Genomic DNA, 27,735 nt, shown 5'->3' on the forward strand with positions numbered 1-27,735 from the left:
GCGCCCTAGTCCTTTTAATGAAGACCCAAATTTGGTACTCAAAATGGTCACCTCAAGTGAGCAAGAAATCTGACCCCATGTGAGCCTACTCTGTAAATTCAATTAATTTTCCGGCAGTCATGTATAAAAGGAGGTCTACCCCTCTCATTTGAAAACCTAATGAACCTAATCTAAGAACTTCTATGATCTCAAATTCAATTCAAGTGAGCAGGCAATCAATCATTCCTCAAGCATTGGAGAAGAAGTAAATTCAAATTCAAGCATTCAAGCTAGCATCCATGATCAACTTTTTATGAAGACATTCTACAAGACATCTTAAAACCCTTGCATGAGGATCCAAACAAAACTTCATCAAGGTATACATTTCAATTGCAAGCATTTTATTTCAGATCTAGCCTTTTCCCTCAAAAGGAAAGCATCTTGCTACAATTATTATTTCAATTTCAAGGTAAATTCCTAAACAAGGGTTTGACCTAAGGCAAACCCCTATCCACAACATTTTGCCTCTCTTTCTGTGTGCAAGAAATTGGCTCAAGAGTTGTACCTAGGGATTCCGACAAAGTTGACGATGACAAATAGGTTCAACTTTTGACGAAGAGAAAGTTGGAGGACTAGGGTGAATATGTACTGCCTGGTCCCAAAAAATCAACCTGAACTCTGTTAGATATTTGTAGCAATTTGTTTTCATCAGTTTGCTTCAAATTCTCAAGTATTTACCCTAAATTCAAACAATACAATTCCAATTACATTTTCAACTCAAACAAGAAAAGGAATAAGGACTGCAACCAGCATTCAACCCTCTTCTTAATAGAATTGAGGTTGGATCTATTGTGTTATCCTCCTTTGATTGTTTTGGAGGTGAAAGTTAGGTTATTTCCTAGTTTACAAAGCATAACTAGTGAAACCCTAATTTTCACCATATTACAATGGTATTCTCCAAACTTCTTGGAGAGAGTGTCTATTTTTAGTAAGTCACTTGGTTCGCTCTAATCATCATCCCACTTCTTCAATTTGTCATGTGACTTTCAAAAGTGCTTTATGACATTTTGATTTGAGGTGTTCTCCAAACTTCTTCGAGAGTGTCTATTTTTAGTAAGTCACTTGGTTGGCTCTGATCATCATCCCACTTCTTCAGTTTCACAATGGTGTGGTCAAAGTTGGATTTCGATGTTGTTGCAGTGCTTTCCACAACTCAAGTGAATTATTTTAATCATGCAATTAAGTTTTTGTAGTGTAGCAAATTGTATCCCTTTAAAATTTCACACTCTATTTGGGACCCTACTTTAGTTTGCCTTTTATATATCATTTTAAGCCTATTTGAGCCTTATTCTACATCAGAACTTTACTATTAAATCCTACAAATTAACTATCATCAAATACTTAAATTAAAACCTGATTTAACATCACAAACCCCGACACTATTGACTCCCTTTTGAAGGCCCTATTTTGGTGGGACCAGGGCACCCAACACGTGTCTAGCCAAAATTCCCCAAAATTGCAGCCATTGCTAGTGTCTGAAAAATATATAGAGATTACAAGATGACGTTCTAAATTAAGAACAAGTAACCCACCAAGAATCTGAAAACAGAATACAGATCCGACGGCTCAAAAATCGAGGCATGAAAAACGATGCACCCAAAAAAATCTGACGACGACCCAATTGAGGTCTCGAAAAACCCACCAAGAATCTGCAAGCAAAATAAAATTTCGACTTAAACTGAAGGGACAAAACCCTAATCGAAAATTTCAGAAACCCTAAGAAAATTTTCAATCTGCAAAAAAAACTCCAAGTTGCAGGCCCAAAAATCTCCAGAACGCTAAATAAAAACTTGAACTGCTGCCCAGCACAAAGAAATTCGCCCACGAACCAGAAACCCTCAAAAAGCCTTCTAAAAAACAAAATCGTTTTTTTATAAAAAAACAATAAAAAAAAAACCTAGAAAATATTCTAGAAAGAAGAGCATGAATTTTTATAAAAAAATTCGCCAAACTTTAAAGAATCCCATTGACCCGCTCTGATACCATGAAAAATATAGAGATTACAAGACGATGTTCTAAATTAAGAACAAATCGTTTAAAGTGAACTACTAAAAAGCTAAACGCTAAATAAAGCTTAAAAGCTAATTAACTAAAAAGAAAAAGCTAAATGCTAAATAAAGCTTAAATGCTAATTAACTAAAAAGCTAAATGACCATTAAACAAGGAACTAAATATAGGTGACTAAAATATAATTAATATTCTAATAGTGTCGACTTTCATAATTTGAATTATGATCTCAATTTTTGTAATTGACCCTTTTATGTTGGCCTAAACTCTAAAATACCTTGTAAACCCTATATATAGCGATCTTTTATCATTCATAAAGTTAAGTTCTAATATCAAGCTTTCCTATTCAATTCAATCAAGAGATAGACAAATCTAGCTAGTAATTTAATCACAACCAACCTCTCTTCCATAAAATATTGGAATGCGAACGGGCCAAAGGTGTTATGTTTTACTAACTCTAATCAAAGAGAGTCAAACAACTTGGGTTCTATTCCTTTGTTGTATAGGTGGTGTATTGATTGATGTAGATGTGAGCTAATTATGTCTAAATGCATGCATAAATGACAACATAAACTACTGAAACAAAATTATAAACAGACAGGATGCCTCTGAGGGTTACAGAAATGGAACAAAGATACAGAGGTGCGCCTATGACAGCAAGCAAAACCTGACGCTATCGGACATGAGTGTAGGGTGCCCTAGTCTAGGACAATAAAGGAATGTTGTATGAAGAAGAATTAGAGGACTTATTTGAAGTAGAAGCAACTGTGAAATTAATATATTTTACTAATTCTTTTTAACTATTCCTATTTAAATAGTTTAATTTGTATTATTTTCTTTTTTTATTCTTTAATTGTTTTTTAGATCTTGTTCTTCTTAGATCTAACAAATTCTTTATTTAATTTTTCGTATTCCTTTACTCAAAAAAAATTGTTATTTATTAGTTAGTTTTTAGTTTTTTAGTTGGTTTATTAGTTATCATATATTTTCAAATATTTCACTTTTGTCAAATATCTTTATAAATAATTAGATCTTATTCTATCTATAATTTTACTTACATTTTGATTATATGTCCTTTTTGGTTATTCTGGTATTGGTTTATAAATAAATAATATACATAATAAAAAAAATCTTTTTTTGGGGGGTGACCCATGTAGTACAGCGGTTAAAACACTTGCTTGGTGAAACTGCCACCCGAGTTCAAATCCCTGTTGGGCCGCTATGTTCACAAGCTTGGTACTTTCGCTGGCCTAATGAACTCGCCGATTTGAACAGCAATAATATTCGGCACCTTAAAGAATTCTCCTTACCGATAAAAAAACTAACTAAAAAAAAAACCTTTTTGTGATTTATTAATATTGTATGCAATTAATAATATTTAAGCTCATACCCTCCTAAAGGCTTTTTGTCTCTTTTATTTTTTTCTTCATTTACTTAATTTTCCTTTCTTCTTTTGGCTCTCGAACCACATGCCCTTTCCCTCTCTTCACACCATTTTAGTCAAATGTGGTCTACAACAAACCATTTTCTCCTCCAACTTATTGTTGTCCTGAAGATGGATCACGAAGTGTGATCCAGTACGTTGATGCAAAAACAAACGAAATCAAATGCAAAAATAATCTACACCAACAATAAATCCTAGAGTAATTTTGACAACATAACAACATCTATGCCGCACATTATAAAAACTCCATCCAAGCACCCCAATAAATATAAGACAAAAACAAGAACCATCTAATGTTTTTGGAAATCCATGAGCCCACATGCAAGAAGTATGGTACCCAAACACCATGGCCAAATTCCAATGCCCCATACTAAGTTTGAATTCTAGGCTGTAATTAATGCATTCCTTACAGCTGTCAACTTATCACAGCCTATCATAGAAAAAATTCCCACTTAGGTGCTCCAATTTATCATGTTCCTCCACTCAAAGGTGCCTTAAGACATGCATCATATGACCATCATAATGTTTGTCAAGATTCCAATGTAACCCCCATAATCATTCTCTTATGCATCATAGAATCTGCCATTAGCAACTCCCACACCTTACAATGTTATAAAATGCTCTTACACATCATAATGAATTAAGATGCTCTTACAACTCCTTTATACACAATCCAATTTGATCAACACGTGGTCAACATGCCACCTCAAAGTGGGATACCCCACTTCTAATGCGAGGACAAGGTAAAGAATAAATAATAAACATGTAACATTGAGAAGCTAGGTTGAGACACCTTTCCAAACGTAGGCACTTAATAAGATAGTGCAAGAAAAAGAGAAACACAATACCAAGGCGCTAACTGGTGTTAGGAATCAACTGAACTAGAAATTCACAGCAGTTAGGAAGAGACTACTTGGTTATATCCTGAGGATTATAGTATTTGTTGTACATTCAAGAGACAACATCCTCCCACAAATCAGTCTTCATCTTAAGGAAGCATCTGTTTAATAACAAAACCATGCATTTTGTGTTTTAACTTTTAACTTCCCAGAAACAGTGGATAGCTATTGTTGATGATAATGGCTCCCATTGACCAGTAGCTCTGAAAAAGGTTGTCAAGATATGGCTATGGGGCAACCTCCCATGGTGGTTATATGGGTAAGAAACTGATTATGGATTTCACTGTTGGATTATTTGTTTTTATCTTTGAATGATGAATTTAAGAATCTCTATTATGCTTGTGACTTCTAAGGCAATTCCCTGTGATGGAAAAATTTGAGGTGAAATCACTTGTTAATGAGTTCTTCTCTACGAGAGAAGTTCGAGGTGAAATCACTTGTTAATGAGTTCTTCTCTACGAGAGAAGTTCGAGGTGAAATCCCTTGGTTAATGAGTTCTTCTCTGCGAGAGAAGTTCGAGGTGAAATTCCTTGCTAACGAGTTCTTCTCTGAGAGAGAAGTTCGAGGTGAAATCCCTTGTTCCATCCTCTAGGAGTAGCTATGGTGGATCCACCCTCTAGGAGTAGCCATGGTGGAAGTCATGTGTACGACTCCATGACTTTATTTTCTGTTTTTTCTGACTTATTTTCTGTTTTTTCTGATTCACCCTCTAGGAGTAGCTATGGTGAATATTGTTATGCTGAGATAACATTTTTATTTGAGAAAATTTGTGATGAGATTTTTTGTTGACATTCTTTTGGTTGCAGCTATGTGTACTTGTCATGTGATGACATTTTAAAGATCTCTCCCTTGCTAAGAGGAAGTGTTGAAGATTTATAGCTGCGATAGAGATCTAAGATAATATCTAACTACTCCTCTCCACCGTGGAGTCTCTTCACTTCCCTGTCGGTGACTCCTCCTCTCCACCATGGAGTCTCTTCACTTCTCTGCCGGTGACTCTTCATGTCTATGTGGCTGACGGTGTAGTTGTGGCTGCCGGTGACTCTTCATGTCCATATTGCTATCGGTGAAGATGTAACTGTTGGTGTCGTTTCTTCTTCCTTTGTGGTGTCTCTTCACTTGAAATTCTGCTTCTTCTTCTTCGGCAGATTGATAGATATATATTGCTGGCTTCTCTCGTTTGTCTGGAGCAAGTTGAGAATATTGTGTATGTGGTCTGTCAGATCAGATATATATATATATATGTTTTCTGTGTTCTGAATTTTCAGACTTATGAAGGTTTATAGAATGTATAAGAGATGTATCATTTGACTTCATTGTCAAGATTGATTTGTGAAAAATCAAACTTATCTTATTGAGATTGATAGCAATCTGAAACTACCAACAGTTGTATTCATTTCTAGAGATATAATAAAGTTCATTTTTGAGTGGGCTGGGTTTTTCACCCTCAAGTGGAGGGTTTTCCCAAGATAAATTCTGTGTATTTTGTTTCAGATTTCTATGTTGCTAAAACATTAACACCCACAGCAGAGATTGCAGAGATTGTATGCCGTGTACTGGCATCCTAGTAATACATGTCAATTATGAAGATTTAGCATTTATTTTTTGCCAAGTAAACACATTCCTACAAGCTGCTTGGATCTTTATATGGTTTAAAATTTTGTTCAGTACTTGTTTGAAAACCTTCTCGAGTAGTTACAAAAATGGTTGGAACTGCAATATTTATTTGAATATGTAGTAATTTAATATACTAGATGAAATAGAGCCAATCCTCCTTGCACTCAAACCTCAAAATGGAACGATTTTCAACAAGAAGCTAGAAAAACCTGTTAGTGAAGGCATGACCCTCATCATCAACAAGCTAGGAAATTTTGATAAAGCATTTACAGAGGCACAGAGGCAGCGGGATTTGCAGAAGATGAGAGATGCCTCCTTCGCATTGATGCTCACGAAGTCCTAGTGATAAGATTCATGCTCAGGAATCTTTTCCCGATAGCATATATAGAAAATAGGTGGACTAATAGAATTAGATCGTTTTTGGGTATGAATCTGCTATGAAGTGCTATAGATATAGTGGAAAGTATTACACGTAAAGTGAGAACTAATTTGACTTTCTATGCAAAGGAAATTCAATCTGGTTTATGCCTAAGACTGACACAACTATTTGCAGGCTTGATTGAATGTTCTTGTTTTCATAAATCCTGCTAGTACAAAGATTTTTTTACCTTCCCAATAAATTATTAACCATGATCAAGAAGAATATACCAGTTCTCCAATCCATGTTCATTCTAATCCTCTCATCTGGTTACAATCAAATTTTTCAATAATTGCTTTTGACTTCTTGATAAATTTGACTATGCAAAATGAGCATAGGCAACTAATTTTTTTTCTGTATTATCTTCATAAATTAAATATATAGGTAGTGTTTTACTTTTAGGTCACCCAATGCAGGAGCATCCCAAGTGTAATGAAATCCTGCATCACTCAAAAAGAATATGTAATTTTCAGGTGCAGGTAGGTAGAATAAGTGAGTCGTCTTGATCAGATGTGTGGAGCAAGAATTAAGGTTTTGCAGAGACCACAATGAGGTTCAATGTAATGATGGACTGTGTGAAGGTGGCTAAGCAAAAATGTGTTTTGTCATAGTGATTGTTGTTGAAGAAAGTAATTCTGTATAAGCCTTCCAGTTGTTGTAGAAAGCCACCCACGACAATTCTTCAACTGCTACTGAAAGCAAATCATTTGCAGCAGTTATACAGCTGCCACAAGCACAGCTGCTGCAGAAGGACCTTTGCAGCATTTGCCCAAGTGCTATGGAAAAACACTTGCAGCAACTCTACAGTCGCTACAGAAAGTTCCCTTGCAGCAATTTCACAGATGCTGTGGAATATTCATTCAGAACAGTTACACAAGTGCTACAGAAAGATCTCTCATAGAAGACACATAGATTCTGTGATAAGTTATTCATGGTAGTTACACATGCCATAAAAGATCATTTGCAACAGCTGAAGAAGCTGGAGCTTTTATCACAACCACGCATGTATTCTGTCTAATAAGATAAGCTTCAGGAGAACAAACACAATACTGAACGTGAAAGTAAAAAGGAAAAGTAAGTTTGTGCTTGCATTTACAAGACCCTGAATCTGATTCATGAGAATTTGGAACACATAGAAAAGAAGGGCAAGAATGACAACATGAAAGTGCTGAAAAGATGCAAAATTCCAGAACATAAGCAGTCTTTTAAGGCACTAAACAGGTTGTGATTTGCTGGCTGTGTTACTGTTGAAGATATAATAATATGCAGGTTGATCAGATGAGCAGGATTCCATTTAAAAGGCACTGTAACATGGCACCAGCGGGTTCAGAGGCGTTGCTCATGGGTACTTTAGCACTGTTGGATTTTTCTGCCATAAACAACCATTATGATTATTCAAAAAATGATCATCTGGAGGTAATGACTACTAGCATGGCATATCAACTATGAGAGGAAATGATGATGGATATTATTGGGGCTTATGAAGATCAAAGAGATGAACGTAAGGAATGATGCAGTCAATCAAATTGGTGGTAGCAATTGTAGAACTTCAGCACTTAGAAGAAAGGAAGATGCCCTATATGTCATCATTAAGACAGCAATCTGACAACAGAGCCAACAATTACACCATTCTTGTTAGAATTAGAGGCATCACAAGAGTTCCAATCCCAAGAAGCATAGGATCATGAAGAATCATCATCTGGAAGCAAAGATTCATCATATAGAAGTAAAGAATCAAGCTGAAGGTGAAAATCCAAGAAACAAAGTTCTGGAAAAGTGATCTTCAAATTGTTTTCACAATAACAAGATAGAAGAAGAACGGGAGAATTCTTTCAGGTAGAGTTAAACTCTTGAGGAAAAATATGTGAAGCTCTGAGAGAGAGAGTGGGGGAGGGGACCTTTGATGAGGACATAAAAGAATAAGGATATAAAGAATGGCTGATGTAAAATCCACCTGTAGCTGCCTGAAGGAGTTTCTGTAGTAATTTCTGTCATTGCACATGGTCTGATCTGTTACTGCTTATAATGTTTCCACCTGTAGTACCTTGTACTGTTATCATGTTACGTTTAACAGTAATAATCAACCTATAGTGTTTGTTCTGTAGCAGCAATCTCTGCCTATAGCATGTTTATGGAAAAAGTATGAATTTATTCAATGAGTTATATCTACAATTGGGTCCACTAAGGGGGCCTGGGATATGACTGCAAGAATGGGCTGTCATCAATTTGACTCCTTATCTTGTCTGCATCATCACCACCAAGTGAAACACCAATTTGGCACGAGACCCCCTTTATGCAAGCATGCCACAAGGGGATAGTTTTAATCATTTCACTTACATTGATTAAGGTGTACAACACCAACCCCCTCTAGATTCAAAAATGTGGCCTCCATTTTCATGTACACATGCCTTCACCATCAGCCCGACCCAGGATGTGCATGGCAATAACATTTGTTCATTAACTAAAATTTTCTCTATCCATTCCTTTCCTGATACTGCTATTTTCTCAGGCACTCAAGAAAAATGCTATTACTTTATAAGTTATTCAAAATGTAAAAAATGCAATTTGTGTCCATGATTAAAAAAAATGAAATTTACATTTAATTTAAATATGGCCGAGATAATCAAAAAATTCTTCCAAATTCTTCATTTAGGTTTATACTTTATAATTTCTAAAACTGATGGCACCAATACTCTGAAGTTATAAATTAAATCAAACTTTTGTATATCATTTAGACCACAGAGTGCATACCCAGAGTATTGAGATTAATAAGTCGATCCAACCTGCAAATTGAATCTATCTCATTATCTGCAAGACCAATGATTTTGCATGAAAAAAGAGTAGCTTAACAATCAAGCTAAATCATACCTTCAGATAGAAATTATGCCTACTTTACTTTCATCAATATTTTACAAGAATCATTACAAAAATAAAAGAGAAACAATTACAAAGCTAAAAAATTAAAAAATTAAACTACCATTCAAGATGAGAGCCCGAAGATCCACAAGGAGTGAAACCTCATCCATGGATGTCAGTTCATTGTGACTTGCATTCAAAACCTACAAGATTAGAACTCCAAGTATTATAACCCAGCAACAGCCAATACCATAATTAAGCATCTCATCACAGATGAAGTCACATGAACACAAAAGGTTTGTAAGCATCTCATCACAGATGAAGTCACATGAACACAAAAGGTTTGTAAGCATCTCATCACAGATGAAGTCACATGAAGACAAAAGGTTTGTAATGATCAAATCTCTCTCTCTCTCTCTCTCTCTCTCTCTCTCAAACTCGATATTAAAATAACAGATGTTCAATTGGCAGTGCCTAGAAAAATTAAAAGTCCTCACTCCTCAGTATTTAAATCATTCAAAATTGCATCATTTTCCAACAAAGATATAACTTTCACTTTACATAATCTATTCAAACGGCACAAAGACTGGAGGCCCATCCCTATTCAAAATAAAATTTGACTGCCTACAGAACATAACAATTCTATTGAAAAAAAACCAGGGTTACATGGATGTGTAGGTGTGCAAGGTGCTGGTATGGAACAGCCACTGCAAACCCTCAAAACTTCCGTAGGCAGGTGCGATGATGTGGGGATACACAGCATGTTGCCCACTACAAATATGGGTACACTATAACATTAAAACTCAAAAAACAAACTTGAAAAATTGAATCTTGAAACATAACGTTCTTGTGAAACTTATCAAAAACATGTATTATGATGTAAAAATTATATCATATTATGATTGAGTTAGGTAATGTATGCCATAATATCATGGGTTAATATACATCATAATGCATTATTGTTTTTTTTCTTTTATTTTGATCGATAGAAGGTTCTTTAGTTTTTTAGTGATATCGCGTTTTAAACTTTGCCCAAACCAGGTGGGGCTACATCCAGCGAACCACCTCCCCTAAAAACCAAAGCACCCAAGTGCAGGACCCATAAACAAATCAACAATCACATATTGATTTTAACTCTACCCCTATCATGAGAGAAAAAAAGCATTTTGAAGGTTCCTTCTTCCTTTACTCTCTTGTCTCTCTTCCTCTTCACATCCATCCATCCTTCCTCCTCCCTTTCTGATTCCAACTTCTTTGTCTTGGATTCTTCCATAGTAGACCTCCCTCTCTACTCCGGGCACCGTGATCAATCTTGTGTTTCATCTTTCTCCACCGCATCACAAGCCCCAACCTCTAAACCATTTGTTCATTCTTCCTTAAATCTATTATCCTTCTTCTTCGTCACCAAACAAATTTGCAGGTGGGAAAAAAAAACGCGTCACGTGGTCGCACGAAATGCAGGAGAGACTGGTCGCGGGAGGCAAAAGCCTTAGAAAAAAACCAGCGCGTGAACACCAATCGCGATTTTAGAAAAAAAATCCGCCCAGAAAAAGATCGCGCGAAAAAAAAACTTCATGTTTTGCAGGCACAACCACAGCGAAAATAAATCGCACAAATGCAGACATGGGAGGTTGCAGACGATGGGAAAGGAGCCAGGGCTTATCTCGGGTTAGCCGTCTAAAAAAAAACGACTCCTTGAAAACTTTCGAGAAATCTTCAGATTTTCAAAAAACAGAAAAATTTTCCTTCAAAAATTTTATTGAAATTTTTTCCTCGAAATTGATCCCAAGCTCTGATACCATATTATGGGAACATAATTGGTAAAAAATTATTGTGTATTTAAGAATGATCATGAAGATCATTATAAAGAATTACAAAGAAATACAAAATAGAAAGTTTCTAATAAGAAACTAAAATTACAATATATTACATTATTGAGCATTAATAACTTAGGAAAATATAATATTAATATTCTTCTCCTGGACGTTGGAAAGATACATTTTGTTCTGCGAGTTAAAGGATGTAGGTTCTCTTCAAACGTGGGAACTAGAGAGGGTTCACTGTGAAAGGTGTTGTGTATCAGTTGCTAAATTTCTCATTATTCAGGTCATGATATATTTCTTAAACCCTACGGCTTGAGCATATATATTTGTCTTTCCAAATTGAGCAAAGGAAATATGAAAGAAAAGGTTAAATAGAAGTACTTAGCAGTATGTTGTTCTTTCTATACTTATAATGTGCATAATAAAATTGAAAACTCTCTCTTATTCTGTTCTAAAATGAGAAAGAAAGGATATCTATGCTATTGAATTGTGGTTGTCAAATCATACCAGTTAGGGTGTCTTTCTTCTTCAACTGATAAGATTTCTTTGAACTGCAGAAGGGTTGTCCAAATTTCTTGTTCAAGCTCTCATTTACTGTTAAAAAAAAATAAGCCTCGTAGCTTTAGCTGAAAAGCATGATTAAGTTGATACCCCAGACCAACATACAGGAGTTTTATATATGTGTGTGTGTAGATATGTATGCAGGTCTGTATGTTTATATTTAAACATACCTTTCTCTGTAAGTTTGTGAGGATGGATTATAACTTATAATCAAATGAGCATAGCTGGGAGGAAAAAACTAGAGCAGCACAGCTCAGAAGTAGTCATGTAGTACCCAGGAAAATTTGTAAAACAGGGGTAGAAGCAGTCTTATAGAACTGATTTAATACTGTTGTCATAAACAAAACAATATGAGCAGTTAGAAGGTTCTTAGCCAACTAAATTCCAAACTGACTAAATCTGGAATATATATTACAGCAGGGTTAAGCTTTAATGTATCTTTCATAATTATATATATATATTCATGGGTGTGAGTTATAGCCTGAAAGAAAGGTGAGTGTAACTGTAAAGTTATGCAGAATGATACTACTCAGATTAGAGGGTTCGCATACCAAAGAGACTTGTATTATGAAGAAATTACTTTCTTAATTTGAGTTGTCTCAGAATTATCCAAATCTGAAAATTATAACAGCAGTGAGATTGATCATTCCATGAGATTTACCTTCTCTAGCACGTGTTGAAAACTAATACCCTAGTTTAGGAAGGTAAATGGGTAAGAGCTAACAGCAGAACCGAAATGCAAATAGCATATATATTACAAGAAAATGCATGCAACATTGCCATGACAGCAGAGACATGTCATGCAAGATGATCATTCCAAATTTAAAACTCATTCGAGCAGCTGGTGGCTCTTAGGTCATTTACCTCTCCTAACCTAGGGGTTTAGTTGTATACTCTGATAACTTATGCATTGATTCATGAGAAAGATTGGCCTAAACCTGTGTTGAGAATTAGTGCTGATAACAAAAATAATGTAAAACTATTGTGTGGCCAAGAGACTCTATGAAAGTGCAAATATGGTCCATTATAAGTTAAACCTACTTGTTTCTAAACCTATGCCAAGAACCTCAAGTTGCAGCCAAGAAGGGTTGAACTTGATTTCACACTTGTGTGTGATTGCAGTTATTGAAAAGCTTTGGGCCAAGGAGGTGCTCATAATAGAGCATCAGTCAAGATGGTCAATTTATCTTCAGAGTGATAAGAACGACAGGCGAGAGAAGTATTTCAGTACTCATTAATGCGGTTGGGCAGAATAAATACAGGTGCATTTAGACATTTAGTAAACAATACCTTAGTGCGAAAAGATTTGATAGACAAGGGAGCCTATAGCACTTCTTAATGCAGATAGTCATATGTATAAAAATAAATAGCGTCATTGCTTCCTAATGCAGTTGGCATTCCTACAAAATATACAGTATCACAGAATGGTACAGAAGCAGTACGAATGCTCATAATACACACAGAACATAGAAGCTAATGTTGATGAGGGAGATAGCAGCTTGTTGTGTATCTCATCTTTTCCGCACTAAGGTAAGTATATCGGTGTAAGCCATGCTTCAATGAACTAGAAGGGAACAATTTTACATCTAAAAATAATATAAGGCCATAACCTCAAGATGAGGTAGAATACCGACCGATACAATCAACTACGCCAGATTGTAGAGAACTATCAACTGTCTAGATATTTCCTGTAATATTCATGTGTGAAAAAGGGCATCATAGGTTTTTCATTCTTGTATTCATGAGAGAGCAGTTTGCTAGCTCAAGGGCACAAGTATGAACTTCGTACTAAAATAATTTAGGGTTTGGTCAAGAAGGGTTACATTATAAGAGTATAAGTCATCTCGAGTTTATAGACCAATATGTCAAACTTGGGTCCACACCTGAATGACAGCCAATGAGTCTCATAGAGTCAGAATGCAATAGCATAAAGACAGACATGAGGACTTGGATACCTTCAAGAATTTAATCCAACCGAGCAGGTTGATGAGCAATTAACTTCATGAACTAGCGTGATTGCTATTATATTTAAACTTTCAGCCAAGGTGATGTTATTCTACAAGCGTAAACCAATTTGTTAATCCAGATGCACAACCTGGTCAAGGGTCGTACTAGTTAGGGGAAACCTATGGTGTACGACCGACTAGGGATCCATGTAGGATTATCCACCAGTTCAGATGGCATGAGTTAGACTTTCGATTATCTCCCTACGAAGGGTTGGTCCAATCCAGTAAGAAATGACACAGGGGACTAGTAAGTCTGTGGTTGGGCGGAAAAGCGCCCAAATGATAATTTCCCTCCTCATTGGTCTATTGTTAAAGTTATGAAAGTCCAGAATTGTGGCATCTGGAAATATGTATTTTTCTAAACCTCTTTTTTCATTTAAATTGAAATGTTAAAGTACATTCGTATCTACTATTTTTGCTCATAGCATAGATCTATGTTTAATGCAAGATTTCAGCTAAGATCAAATTTCCTTTCAACTATTTGATGTTTTAAAAAAAAAACAGTTGTTTATCCCTCCTTTTATACTACAAAGATGTAAAAGTAATTATTTCAAATTTGCATATGTTGTTGCATGTAACAAAAATGAATCAAACTAGTACTGCAATGGAAGATTAGGAAGTCTTACCCATAATTGTATCTTGTCAAAAGACGTAGTGGCAAGATTGAAAGTCGGGTACAAGGGTTTAAGGAGGTACATATGCTTATCCTCCTGTTGTGACATTTTTCACACATCGCCCCATTGCGAATGGGGACCCTCCCTGTTTCCTGTTTTCTAGGGTTTTTGTTAGAGCCTTGTGACCTTCCTGCATCAATATTGTCAAGTTTGTCGGTTTTGAGCGACCTGAGTTTTGAACATTATGAGTCCCATGGTTAGAAAAGAGTCTAGACATCATCATTGTGTCTAGGAAGCCCAAAGGATGAAGATCACAATTGATTTGAGCTAATTTGGACAACTTTCTATTTTTGGAAAGTTTTGCTTTTTCCTATTTTCTAGGAAGTTTCGTTTTTGGCATTTTGAGCACGATCCTCGAAATGGCTATTTTTAGAAAGTTTTTCCTATTTTTTAGTGAACCTTTCTTTTTCTATTTTTAGAAAGTGGATTTAGGGTTTGCACTATTCACACTGAGATGCACTAAAATGATGGACAAATTCCTCCTAAAATCCAAGTTTTGACCCAAAAAGCTAAGTTCCTAAATTTTAAGGATCCTGAGGAATTTGATGGATGATCCGACAAGAATTGCACAAGTAATGAAGATTTTGGGTCTCGATCCCATGGTTCCTGAAATTCACAAAGTCCGCCCTATCAAGAGTTGAGTACACAAACATGATGAAGTCCGCCCTACCAAGAGGTTGAGTGCACAAACACAAGGAAGTCCTCCCTCCTTGGTCACAAATAATCACAAAGTCCGCCCTTGATTGGATGGTGCCAAAATGTCTTAAACTCTGCCCTTGATTGAGGTAGAAGGTGCACATGTGTCTTCAAGTCCGCCTTTGTATAAGGTGCATGAAGTTAAAGAAGTCCGCCCAAGGAAGACATTTGTTCAAGGAAAGAGAAGGCTGAAGTTCGCCCAAGTTCAGAAATAATGAGGAAATGTTTTGGTGAAGTTTGTCCTACCTTGAAAACACTTTGATCTGCAGCTTGGAAAAGAATTCTTCAAATCTGCCTTGGCTGATGATGAAGTTCTGAGAAAGAAAATAATGAACTCAACAGTTAGAAAGGAAGGCTTTCCTTCAACTCCGCCCTTGGCTAAGAAAAAATCTGCAAACTCCAATGAGAGGGAAAAGAATTCCCCAAAGTTCGCCCTCCTTCAAATCAAGGTGCATGACTTCAATAAGTCCGCCCTAGAGAAATAATAAGTGGTGCACATTCTTCATCAAGTCCGCCCTGAATCATGTGTCAAGGTTCCTAACAGCTAGCAAGTCCGCCCTACCTTGCAACCAGCAGTTCCTAAGTGTGGAAAAGTCCGCCCTTGATTAAGTGAAAGGTGCATAACTTTGATAAAGTCCACCCAAGAATGTAAGAAGTAACTTGTGAATGGTGCAAGGAAATGATGAAACCTGCCTAAGATATGAGCATGAACTTCACCAAGTCCACCCTCCTTGGTGCCTAAGATGGATGAAGTCCACCCTTGGTTGAACGTAAGGAGCATGAGGTTAATGAAGTCCGCCCTCACCTTGGTTCTTGACTATCACAAAGTCCGCCTTGGGGTGTGAAGCAATAACAAGAATGGTGCACAAGTCTCCTCAACCCTGCCCAAAGAGAAGGGTCATGAATGTGGCAAAGTCCGCCATGGAGGTGATAAGAAGTCATGAAATCAGTGAAGTCTACCCTACCTCAAGACAAACTTCACAAAGTTTGCCCAGCTATCAAGTATTTAAGTTTGAACAAAGAATTCAAGAAAGAAAATTTCAAAATCTGCCAAAGGACAGAAGAAAGTTTTTTCAACTCAATCTCAGTATAGAAACTTTCTTATTGAACTGAACTCAGACTTGATTCGAAATCACAACTTTCCCAAGTGACTAAACTCAACTGAAATCAAAAATAGAAACTTTCTCAATGAACTAAAATTGATAAAGAAATAAGATCACGAGAATAGAAACAAGATAAGTTCGATTTGGGAGGGATGAATCGTGTTTCTAAATGCAGAAATTGAACTCTTTGGAGCTTATACTTATAGTGAGTCATTCAAGCAGTTTGAAATTGGAGAACAAGACACTTGAAGAAAGATTATTTCAAGTTTTCCAAAGCATTTTCAGAGCCTCTAGAGCAGTTCAAAAAATTTCTAAGGCATTGAGGAGAAGGCAAACAAGGGTTTTCATCTATTTCTCAAGGTGACAGGGGTATTCTAGTTTGTTTCCTTACCTTTTGATCAAGAATTCAAGGCATCTTCGGTGGTTTTCAATCCACTTTTCAAGATTTTGGAGGAGATTTTCAGGGACTTATCTGATTTTCGCATATTTTCCAAAATTTGAATCTGGTTTAAACATTTATTTCACAGATTTTGGGACTAAGTTATTCATTTTTTTTATTAATCAGAAACAAATTTTACTCCCAAACTTTCAAATCAGATTGAGTTTTCAAGGGTTTCTAAAATTTCCAAGTGTTTGCAGCTTGTTGAAAGCTAAAAGTGTTGAGGAAGTGGAGAATCAGAGGACACTTTGCCATCAAACCTTCAAAATTCACGCTCAAAATGAGAATTCTAACTTAATTTCTTTTGGTTTTGCAGGTTTTGGATGAGAGCTAAGGCGGGATCATCGCAAAAAACACAAATGGAGTTTCAAGCCAAATTCAGAATTGAAGACAAGTCCACGAGCAAGGTTCGTTCGAGCATACAAATGGCCAAAATTTGGCTAAGTATGGGAAGAGCTATTATGACGAAGGCCTAGAGGAATTCTTCTCCGAATTCAAGGCACTTGAAAGAATCTCAAGGCATCAAGAAAGAAAAGTTCTCAGACTTGGTGAAAATATAGAAAAGAATTTCAAACTTCTTGGGGAATTTCATCTACAATCCCAAACCTATGGAAGCAATCAAGACAACTTCTTGAAGGATTTCATCTCCTGAAAGATTAAAGACAAGCTCCCAATCAGAATTAGATGGTGACAAGAAGAAACAAATTTCCATACTTAGACGATTTCTTCGCACAAATTGCAGAATTCAAGAGGATATCCAACACGCTAAGGTGGCGTCTCGTCATCTTCCAACCAATCAGATTGTTCCAAGTCAACATGTCTAGGTTCAATGAACCTGACTTATCCACAGAAGCTTCTAGTATTTTTATTATTGGTTCATATTTAGCAAGAAGGACAAGTGTCCCCAAATGTAATTATCTCATTGGTCGAGGGGTAGTTAATTTTAGGAAACCCTAATTAGGATTTTATCTTTCAATTTGGGCCCTTGATCACTGTTCGATCTCGGCCATTCAAACTTTCTATGTGCCTATATAAGGTTGCCTCCTCTCATTTGGAGAGGGTGAAGTTTTTGAAATATTGTTGCATGAAGGTCATTTCCAGATAATATATTACATGTGTGCTTTCTCTTAAGGCTTTGTAATCCCTATTGTTTGAGTGATCAAGCAAGGTTTTCAATTTCATCCACCAAATAGTTTAGATTTTATTTCATGTCATTAGATTGAATGAAAGATCTGATAAGTATTGGTTTATTGTGTATCTCCGCTCATACTTTTGGTGAATGGATGATTTTCATTCACTGTGCAAAGTTAGTTTGAGCTTTCCTTTGTGCATGTTTAACTTCAAAATCATAAGCACGTCCTTTGAAGATTGCACCCACTTTGTGTAATTGTCGTGAATGAGGCGAAGCAAAGTGTGGTTTATTGAGGTCATCAAACCAATACCGTCTCTAGAATTCTTAGGAATAGATTAGAACTTCTAAACCCTTGTCTCCTTTTCAATTTTCCCATGATCCAAGTCCCAAATGATAGAGCTTCATTGTCTAAACCTTCATTGTGAATTAAACGAGCCAAGCATAAGTCCCTTTGTGTACTACCAGAAAATCACAACGCCCATTGAGCTTATCCACACATCAAGACCTGACAAAAGAAACCTTGGAATCGCCATATGATCTTCTCGCAATCTTAGCATACGCGGTGATTTTTCAAGAGAGGATAAATTATCTTTGGGTATTTTATTCTAATGTTTGGTAGATGATAAAATAGACACCAACACCTCCCAACTCCATTGATATCCGCACAAGATTTTCTTCTTGTCTTGTGCACTGACAAAGACGACCACAAAAAACCCTCGAGCCCTGGGGTAAATCTAAACATCCCCCTCCACGATTGAGCCCCAAAACTTTGAAATCCATTTGTGCAAATCATCGAGGCTTGGCCAAAACACCTTGAATCTTCCTATCAGGCCCCATTCAATAAAATACTTCTCATTTTCTATCACCTCTTCCCCAATCTCATTGTCCAAGCAAACCATAGGCTTATCCGCTGAAGGCGCAATCCACTTGTCTCCCAAAAACCTATCATTCTTACATTCCGTCCAATCTTCTTCTACGAGATGCCCAAAAACTCTTTTCTCTCTCGCCTACATTAGTTGTGCAGACTATCTGACCTTACCATCCTTGTTTTGTTTGCTCCATCCCACCCTCAAACTACTTTCTTCTTGCGTCCTTTGTGCCCAAGGGCCACCTCTCTGATTCCATGTTGCATTCTCAAAATGGCCATTATTGAGCGAGGGCCACAAACCACATCCAATAACCCCACAGCAATCGTTTCTACCGTTGATCAAACCCAACCCAGCCACACTAAACGAACCAGAAGATTCCCCAAACATAGCAGTCGCAAAGTGGAAATGCATCGCACGATTTGGAAAATGGCTCCTGTGAAAATCTTGACCATTTTGCAAAAACCCAGAAACCCTAGGGCTAGGAGGAAACTACAAAGCCATCGTATCCTTATCTTGCTTTCAAATGCATTATTGTTGATTTATATAACATATACCATATAATATAATCAATGTACAACCACAAAATAATATCTGAAATGTTCAAAAACTATTTGTTACCACATATCAAAATGCTTAGTTCTTTGGTAGTACATGCAAATCTCAGCAATATAATTGAAAATGCACAATAAATGTAATAATCAAACATTACGTGAATGGTAATATACTAAGTTATAGATTTAGGTATGGGGGCACATACAGGTATTGAAACTTGGTACGTGTTGTGACGCAATCACACATTGCCCTAATGCAAATGGGCACCCCCACTTTTTTTGCTTTGCTTACTGTTTAGCTCGGTAAGTCTAAAGTTGTTAGCCCTGGCTTGTGAGATGGGATGTGTTTTAAGGTTGAGTTTATGTCAAAATTGCAAAGTTGCTAAGATTGTCAAGAGGCAAGAAAGTTGTCAATTTGAAAGAAATAAGTCTTACAGTTTGAAATGGTAAGAATTAAGGTTTTAGAGTGGCGTAGGTTAAATCAGGAAAAGAGTCACCAAAATTGCTTTCAAGGATAGACAAGTGGTGAAATCTCATAAGCTTAGGTCAAATTGGGATTTTAGAGTGAAAAATAGACTAAGGCATGAGTTTGCTCAAAAGATCGATCTTGATGAGTGTTTGCTTAGCAAGTTCAAGTTTGTGCAAATGAACACAAAAATACCAATTTGATTGAGGTACGAATGTAATGTTCCCAGATAATTTAATAATAGATAATAATAATATTAATATAGAAAAGAATAAAAATAAAATTTAAATTAAAATTTAATTAAGTTAATGAATGGTCAAAAGACATGGAAGGAAAAGTTGTGACTCCCTCAAACATGGGATATAAAAAGGGAGATGAGAATTTCACTTTGAGAAGGGGATAATTTGGGAATCAGAATTGCAAATCTGATTTAAATAAGAAGTGCAGATCTGATTGTGAAAGGTTGTGTCCCTTTCAAAGGACAGAAGTAATGAAGAGGTGCACTCTTTCAAAGGGTGCTAATGGTGAAAGGGTGTGTCTCTTGCCAAAGGGCATCCATAATGAAGAGGTGTAACCTCTCCCTCACATTGAGAGATAGAAAGGAAAGGAATGAAAAGCATCCAGTGACAGGATCATCGATCAGATCAGATCAGAACTATTATTAAGTTACAGGAATTGGCAGCCTCCTAGTAGGGGACATTACAACGAATGAACCTTAAAATACCTATTTGATTGAGGTACGAATGAACCTTGAAATGCCAATTTGATCGAGGTACGAATGACCTTGCAAAAGCCGCTAACATCAGATTTGAATTTGACAAAATGAAAGTGGTAAGAACAAAATGCAAAATGAATTTGGTACGAATGAACCTTGAAATACCGCCACTTCAAGTTTAGATTTGACAAAATGAAAGTGGTACGAACAAAATGTAAAATGAATTTGGTACGAATGAACCTTGAAATACTGCCACTTCAAGTCTAGATGTGACAAAATGAAAGTGGTACAAACGAAATGCAAAATGAACTTGGTACAAATAAACCTTGAAATGTCGCCACTTCAAGTTTAGATCTGACAAAATGAAAGTGGTACGAACGAAATGCAAAATGAACTTGGTACGAATGAACCTTGAAATGCTGCCACTTCAAGTTTAGATTTGACAAAATGAAAGTAATACAAAATGACTTTGGTACGAATGAAAAGAAAAATAACGATTTGCTTCAGTGGTTGATATTTGATTGAATAAAAATCACATTGTGCAAACAAAGATGCAAGTCGGCTAATATAAAGGAAGCGCCCAACAAATAAAACAGTTTTGAAATGATGCAAGTCGACCATATAGGTAAAGGACACATCCTTTCATCAAGCGCTTATAAATGAATATGCTTTCAAATTCATTTAGTCATCATTCCAAGCAATCAAACAATTTCAAATTGGATCTGCACTTCCAGTCAGCGAATTTCATTAAGGCAGTGATTTTGCATTTAGCATTTGATCATTGCATTTGATCAATATATATATATGTAAAGGAGACGATTTTTATCAGACCAGCACTTCTTCATCCCAAGGAACAATAATTTCTTGATCAAAGAAGGCGATTTTGGAAGACAAATTGGAAAGAAGACATTTTTATCCATGTTGAAGGAAATGAGGGCAGAATTTGATGAAAATTAACATAGCATCAGACCTGAAAATAACTTGGAAATCAGAGATGCAAACCTAATTCACAAATCAGACCTGAGATAGTCATTTCCAGGATAAGTAATAATTGAGCAAGGGCTGATATATATATTCTTTAGAGGTTTTTCTATTATTGCTTCTCATTTGTAATTATTCGTTGAGATGTTTTCCTTGTTCTTGCAGGTCTGATACAATGTAAAGGAGTCATCATCATATGATGATGGGTTATCGGAAAAATCCATGGTCTAGGTCACAATCAGATTGTTGATTTTCAGTCTTTGGCCTAAGCAAACCATTAATTTTCAAGAATATGCAAAGTTTGAGCCAAAAAGGACCGGACCATGGATTATAAAAAAAATTGTGATCCATCAGAAGGAGAGACTATGGATTTTTGGGAAAGGTGTGGTCTAGCAGAGTACCAAACCTTTGATTTCTGGGAAAAGTGGTGGTCTGGGTGTTTTTGGCAAGAAAAACAGGGCTTGGGAAGCCAAGGAAACTTTAATGTTTTAATGCTTTTCTTATTTCTTTTAAGGCCCACTGGCCACAAGTATGTCGGGGTCTTGCTGGGTATGCCTGGGCACCCCAAGTTCCCTATGGATCAATGGCTGCAGCTATGCCAAGGTCTTGCTAGGTACACCCCGGATACACTCAGGAGCCCAAGTTCCCTGTGGGGCACCCATAAAGAACCCGAACTGATACCTAAACCAGACAAGTACAACAAGCAAAATGGAAGGACTAGGCAACATAGGCAATATACATTAGGATTTTTAACAAATTATATGTTTTGAATTTTTTGTCTTGACATTTCAGTTTTTTCTTGATTGATTTTCTATGAACTGCATATAAAATTAAGGCAAATGGACACAATGCACCTAGGGTTCAATAGGCTGCCTTGGGTGCAGATTTTAATGCATTTGCACCCATACACAGTGGCATATGGACCCTAACAACACTAGAAAAAACAGCATTGCAGTTACTAAGAACCAATGAAAAAGTAATTGGTATGTGCATGTTGTGTTTCATTTGCCACGAAATCAGCTTGGGTAAAGATCTTATACTAAAGGATCAAATCCCTCATTTTTACTTTATAACTAGAAAAGAATCAAATATAATAGGTGACTAGAAACTGGTCAATTGAACCATCAATTTAATTATGCATTGCAAACCCAAAGGGATCCAAAGGGATACCTGTTGATGTGTTTTTTATGACACCTCGAACACAAAATAAAATTCTAAGTAATATATCCTCTCTTGAACAAGAAAACCTTATATGCTAAATAATGTGATCAAGCAAGGCTACCCCAAGGTTTCTTAAGTCAGCTCTTGACAATGCAAATGGATCGACTCGATGTATATGATGTGATATTGCTGGTATCACAAAGGGACTTACGCTTTTGCTAAACAGCTGAAACTCTTCAAAACTAACTTCTCCCAAACAAATAAAGATCAAAAGGGAAAGGGTTTAGATGCGCTATGCTAATCCTAAGGACAATGATAATAATGGATGATGCTAGGATATACAAATTCCTCAAAACAAGCTTTGCTTCAACCACACAAAACTAATGTGATTTCCAAAGGTAGTGAATGATTTTCATATCATAAACATTCATCCAAATACCCAATATTGGCGCAATCCAAATGCATATCCATAATCAAACTTAACAACAATAATTAGGCTCGGAATAACTTTCTGTTGTATCTTACAATCAACAAACTACAAAGAGTAGGAACCAAGGAATTCATCACATATCATCGCATTTCTCTATCAAGATCAATGAACTTTAACTAACTGAGAAGTAACAAGAAACAATGCAAAATGTAGAAACACAACACAAAGATCCACCATAGCTAATGAAAGTTATGTATTGATTTCAACATAGTCTTGGCAACAATCTCTAGCTTCCTCCTACTCTACTCTATTATATTACTCTATTAATATTTATTAACCATATTAGCAATCTAACAAGATTTTGCAGCATTTACAACATTGACAACTCACCTCGATCCTCGACCCTAGTCTAATAAAACATACCACCTCGATCCTCAACCCTAGACTAATAAAACATACCCTCTCTCACAAGCAAAGGCTAAAAGTTCCTAAATTGCAGGGTTTGCTGGTTTGGCCCCCTGGTTCCGGTCCAGTTTGGTCCTAGTTCAAAACCTAGTCCGGTCCACCTATGGGTCCGTCCAAGGTCCATGTTTGGGAGGGCTGGTTTGGCTAGGGCGAACCCAAGTCGAACCCAGGCATCCAACAACCCAAAAAATGATTTTTTTTTGCAAAACTTCATTAAATTTTGAAATCCACCACTTGAAAAACAACAATAAAACCCTAAAAGTGAGATTTAAAACATAAAGTTAGATCATTTCTCCTCATTTGTGTCGCAAACATCAGTTGTTTCATAGTAGGTTGAAGAAAGATTGGCTTCCAACATCAACTAGGAGTTGAAGATTGATTTTTTAAGCTTGAACAAGTGTTGCAGCATCATTTCTACACATTTGCGGGCTTCCATCGGCTGAAAGAGTTAGGTTTTTGTACATTTTTTCAACCATTTTTGTTTCACAAATTGTCAAACATGAAACATTATTTGTTTTTCATTATTTTGTTTTTGTTTTTGAATGTGTTCATATTATTTCTTGCCATAGGAACTAGATGTTAAATTTTTTATCAGATTTATATATATATGGTATTTTAAATTTTTATTGTCACTTTAGATTTAATCCAATATTATATTTCTATTTGTTTCAATTTACAGTATATAATTGTATTACTGATATTTTGATTAATCTCTGATTTTGAATTATTCACAGTAATATCTATACATATATTTCAGCATTTACTTTAATGCTGATCACACTATATATATATCTGCAAAATATCAATTGCACTTGTAATAATATCAATCAATGATATTGACAGCACTTATATTGATCTTCACCTTCGTATATCGACTGCACCTTATCGTAACGCTTGTTGTATCTATATACCACCCAATGTGATAGTGCCGATATATCTATGCTTTTGTGGACCACATACAGTCACGGCTCTATGTGGAACCGACATAGTTCCATATAGAGTCGTGACTCCTATGTGCAGCCATGTCAATCAATAGCAATGAATAATAAGTGACGTTTAACCACAATTTGAAATCAGTATAATTAGTAAACCAATAACATGTAATGATAACAATATTAATCATAGCACATACAGATTGATATATATAAATGCAATCAGTGCTATGTATTATTAGTAATATAAAGCTATTACTAATTATACATAGGATCAATAGCATGTATGATTCGATAGTTATATAGGTCAAGGAAGCAATAATCGTTTGGGGAATTAATCGGCAAAACAAAAGTAAATTTTTTCAAAAAATCGGGAAAAAATCAGATTTACAAAAAAAATGTAAAAAATTGCAGAAAAACAATCAAAAACTACTTTATTTTATATTTTAGGGCACTTCCATAGCATAGAGATATTGTAGGCAAATAAAATAGACACTTGAACACATGAATTGCAGGAAATAGATTTTCGTTGTTTATATTCATATCACTGATTACATTGCACAAAATATACTACACCATAAATAATATCTAGATGGTGATAGATGTCAAAATGTCAACTACAATATAGTTTGTGACTTTGAACAAAGTCAACTTGTAAACTAAGTACAAAATTCCAAAATATCAAATGTAGGCAATGACATACTAGAGGGCAGGAGGCCCTAATGATGAAGCTCTCGGGTGAGAGCATGTCCTAATTCATTCAACCCATTGAGGACCAAAGTTGGCTTGCCTCGTGATATCAAAATCTTCAATCTCAAATGGACGATCTGTAATTTTTGTGCCCTAGATCAATAATCAGATTTATGTCCTTTAATTATGCCCTAGTTTGTTAATCAGATTTGTAACATTTCAGTAAATCATAATTCAGTAAACTCAAAAATGAAGGAAGTAAACAAGAAACAAACACAAATACCCTGGGAAAACCTCCAAGGAGGAAGAACCCAGCATTAAAGACCCACAGGTCAGATTATATATTCTCCCTTTAAAATCACAAGTACAATACTTAGCTTCCTTGTCAGATCTGATCCCTTTTGTATGACAGATCTGCACTTCTAAGCTCTTCAAGTCTGCACCAAAACAGCCTATGTCTTCTTGGACAAGTTCGCACAAGTCTAGACAAGTTCGCACCCTCCTTATGTAAATTCGCACCTTTTCATGCAGAGCTAATTCGCTGAACTTGAATGAATTGTCTTTGCAGGATATCTTTATTTATATGTGTCTTTAGCCTTTATTAATTCAAGTCGGCCTCCTTCCTTTTTGGTGCCAATATAGTTATTGTGGCGTGGGTATTTAGGATGGCGTGCAAGTATAGGGCTGGGCTTAGTCTTGGGGGCACGTTACCCTTTAGGATAGGGCCCAGTCCTAAATGGGTTCGGATGTTGCCTTAAGGCAATCCGAACCCATATATAGACCTAGTTACAAACAACACTCCCTCTTAACTAGGGAAGAAGAGAATACATAATCTGAACCTTTAGAGTTCCATCTAGCACACAAGCATAGAATGGATCTAGCACACAAGCATAGAATTACATCTTCCACCTGGCATACAAGCATAGGATGGTTCTAGCACACAAGCATAGAAAGTGTAATACACAAGTGGGTCTTTACATAATTACAATTATCCATCTAGCACACAAGCATAGATTGGACACAATTCATTCTTGCACACAAGCAAAGAATGATCAAAGTGCTGCAGATAGTCACTGAGGTTGGAGCTCCCTCTCAATCAGGGTTCCGTTTGGATAAAGGTTTGGTAAGGATGTCCGCAACCTGTTCATCCGTGCTAATGTACTTTAGGTGAATGGCGCCTCTTTGCACCATATCCCGAATGAAGTGATAGTGCGTTTCCACATGTTTGGACCCGTCATGGAATACAGGATTTACTGACATCTTTATACAGCTTTGATTATCACAATGAATGGTGGTAGGACCTATAGTTTGACCAAATAATCCAACGAGGAGTTTGCGAAGCCACACTACTTCTCTGGATGCAACAGATGCTGCAATGTACTCAGCTTCTGCAGTGCTCAATGCTACGGAAGATTGCTTTCTACATGCCCAAGAGATCACTGCAAAACCCAAGTTGAAGCAGATACCCGAAGTACTTTTCCTGTCCTTGACACTTCCTGCCCAATCTGAATCTGAATAGCCTTCCAAGAAGATTGAAGTGTTAAGTGAATACTTCAGCCCATAACCAATAGTGCCACGCAGGTATCTTAGGATGTGCTTGGCAGCCACCAGGGGAACAAGTTTAGGCAAGCTCATGAACTGACCGAGGGCATTCACAGCATAACAAATATCTGGCCTTGTATTGACTAGATACATTAATGATCCAATCAGCTACCTGTACTCAGATGGATCTGCAAAATCAGAGTTAGCTGTTGGAACACTTAACTTCTTTAAGTTAGATTCCATAGGAGTGTGCATGGGTCTACAATCCATCATTCTAAATCTTTTCAAAATATCAATAGTATATTTTCCTTGACTTAAAAAAATTTCATTGGATTTTTACCATACTTCTAACCCTAGGAAGTAATGCATTAGACCTAAATCCTTCATTTAAAATTCTGAGGCTAATTCTTTCTTACATCTTATAATTAATTTATTTTCACCAGTGAGAAACAAATCATCCACATACAAAACCAAAATAAGCATATCATCATTATAAACCTTTAGGTAAATGTTAGCATCAACATCATTCTTACGAAACCCTAAGCTTAGTAAGTACTTATCAATTCTTTCATACCAAACCCAAGGAGCCTATTTGAACCCATATAAGGCTTTCTTCAACCTGCAAACGTGAGAATCTCTTTTATGGATTACATAACCTTCTGGTTGCTCAATATAGACTTCCTCCTCAATAACACCATTGAGGAAGGTTGTCTTAACGTCCATTTGATGCAGTTCCCAACCTTTGGTTGCAGCAATAGCTATTATAGATCTAATAGAAGTATATCTAGCAACAGGAGCAAAAGTTTCTTCATAATCTATTCCTTCCTTTTGAGAAAAACCACGAGCTACAAACCTAGCTTTGTATTTTTCAATACTACCATCAGCATCATGCTTAATTTTAAACAACCATTTAGAGGAAACAACAGACTTACCTTTGGGTCTGGGTACAATGTCCCAGACATCATTCTTGATGATAGACCCATACTCTTCATCCATGGCTAATTTCCAAGCATGATGGGACATAGCTTCTTCAACATTGTGAGGTTCAGACTCATTGATATTACACATCATAGAAATGTAGTTGGCGTGATTTTGGAATCTCTTGCTATCTCTAAAGGTTCCTCTGGGAGCAGCAAATCCTTCAACATCTTGAATCGTGTTTCTAACCCAAGGTGGTCTCTTCTTGCAGACCACAATATCCTGAGGTATATCGGTAGAG

General features: G+C 36.3%; 1 protein-coding gene across 2 annotated transcripts in view; it reads right to left on the bottom strand.

Annotated features, from left to right (window-relative positions):
• The window catches only part of LOC131072918 (uncharacterized), a 71,273-nt gene that overhangs the window by 24,582 nt on the left and 18,956 nt on the right, over positions 1-27,735 (bottom strand). Inside the window, exons 4-5 of one of the 2 annotated variants that reach the window (XM_058009215.2) lie at positions 9,402-9,483; positions 9,176-9,232 (exon numbers count right to left, since the gene is read on the bottom strand). In XM_058009215.2, coding sequence (XP_057865198.2) covers positions 9,176-9,232; positions 9,402-9,483 — 139 coding nt within the window. The remainder of the gene's footprint in view (positions 1-9,175; positions 9,233-9,401; positions 9,484-27,735) is intronic. The other variant, XM_058009216.2, reaches the window with a different exon arrangement.

This window comes from Cryptomeria japonica, chromosome 11, assembly GCF_030272615.1.
Source record: "Cryptomeria japonica chromosome 11, Sugi_1.0, whole genome shotgun sequence".
Classification (NCBI taxonomy): domain Eukaryota; kingdom Viridiplantae; phylum Streptophyta; class Pinopsida; order Cupressales; family Cupressaceae; genus Cryptomeria; species Cryptomeria japonica.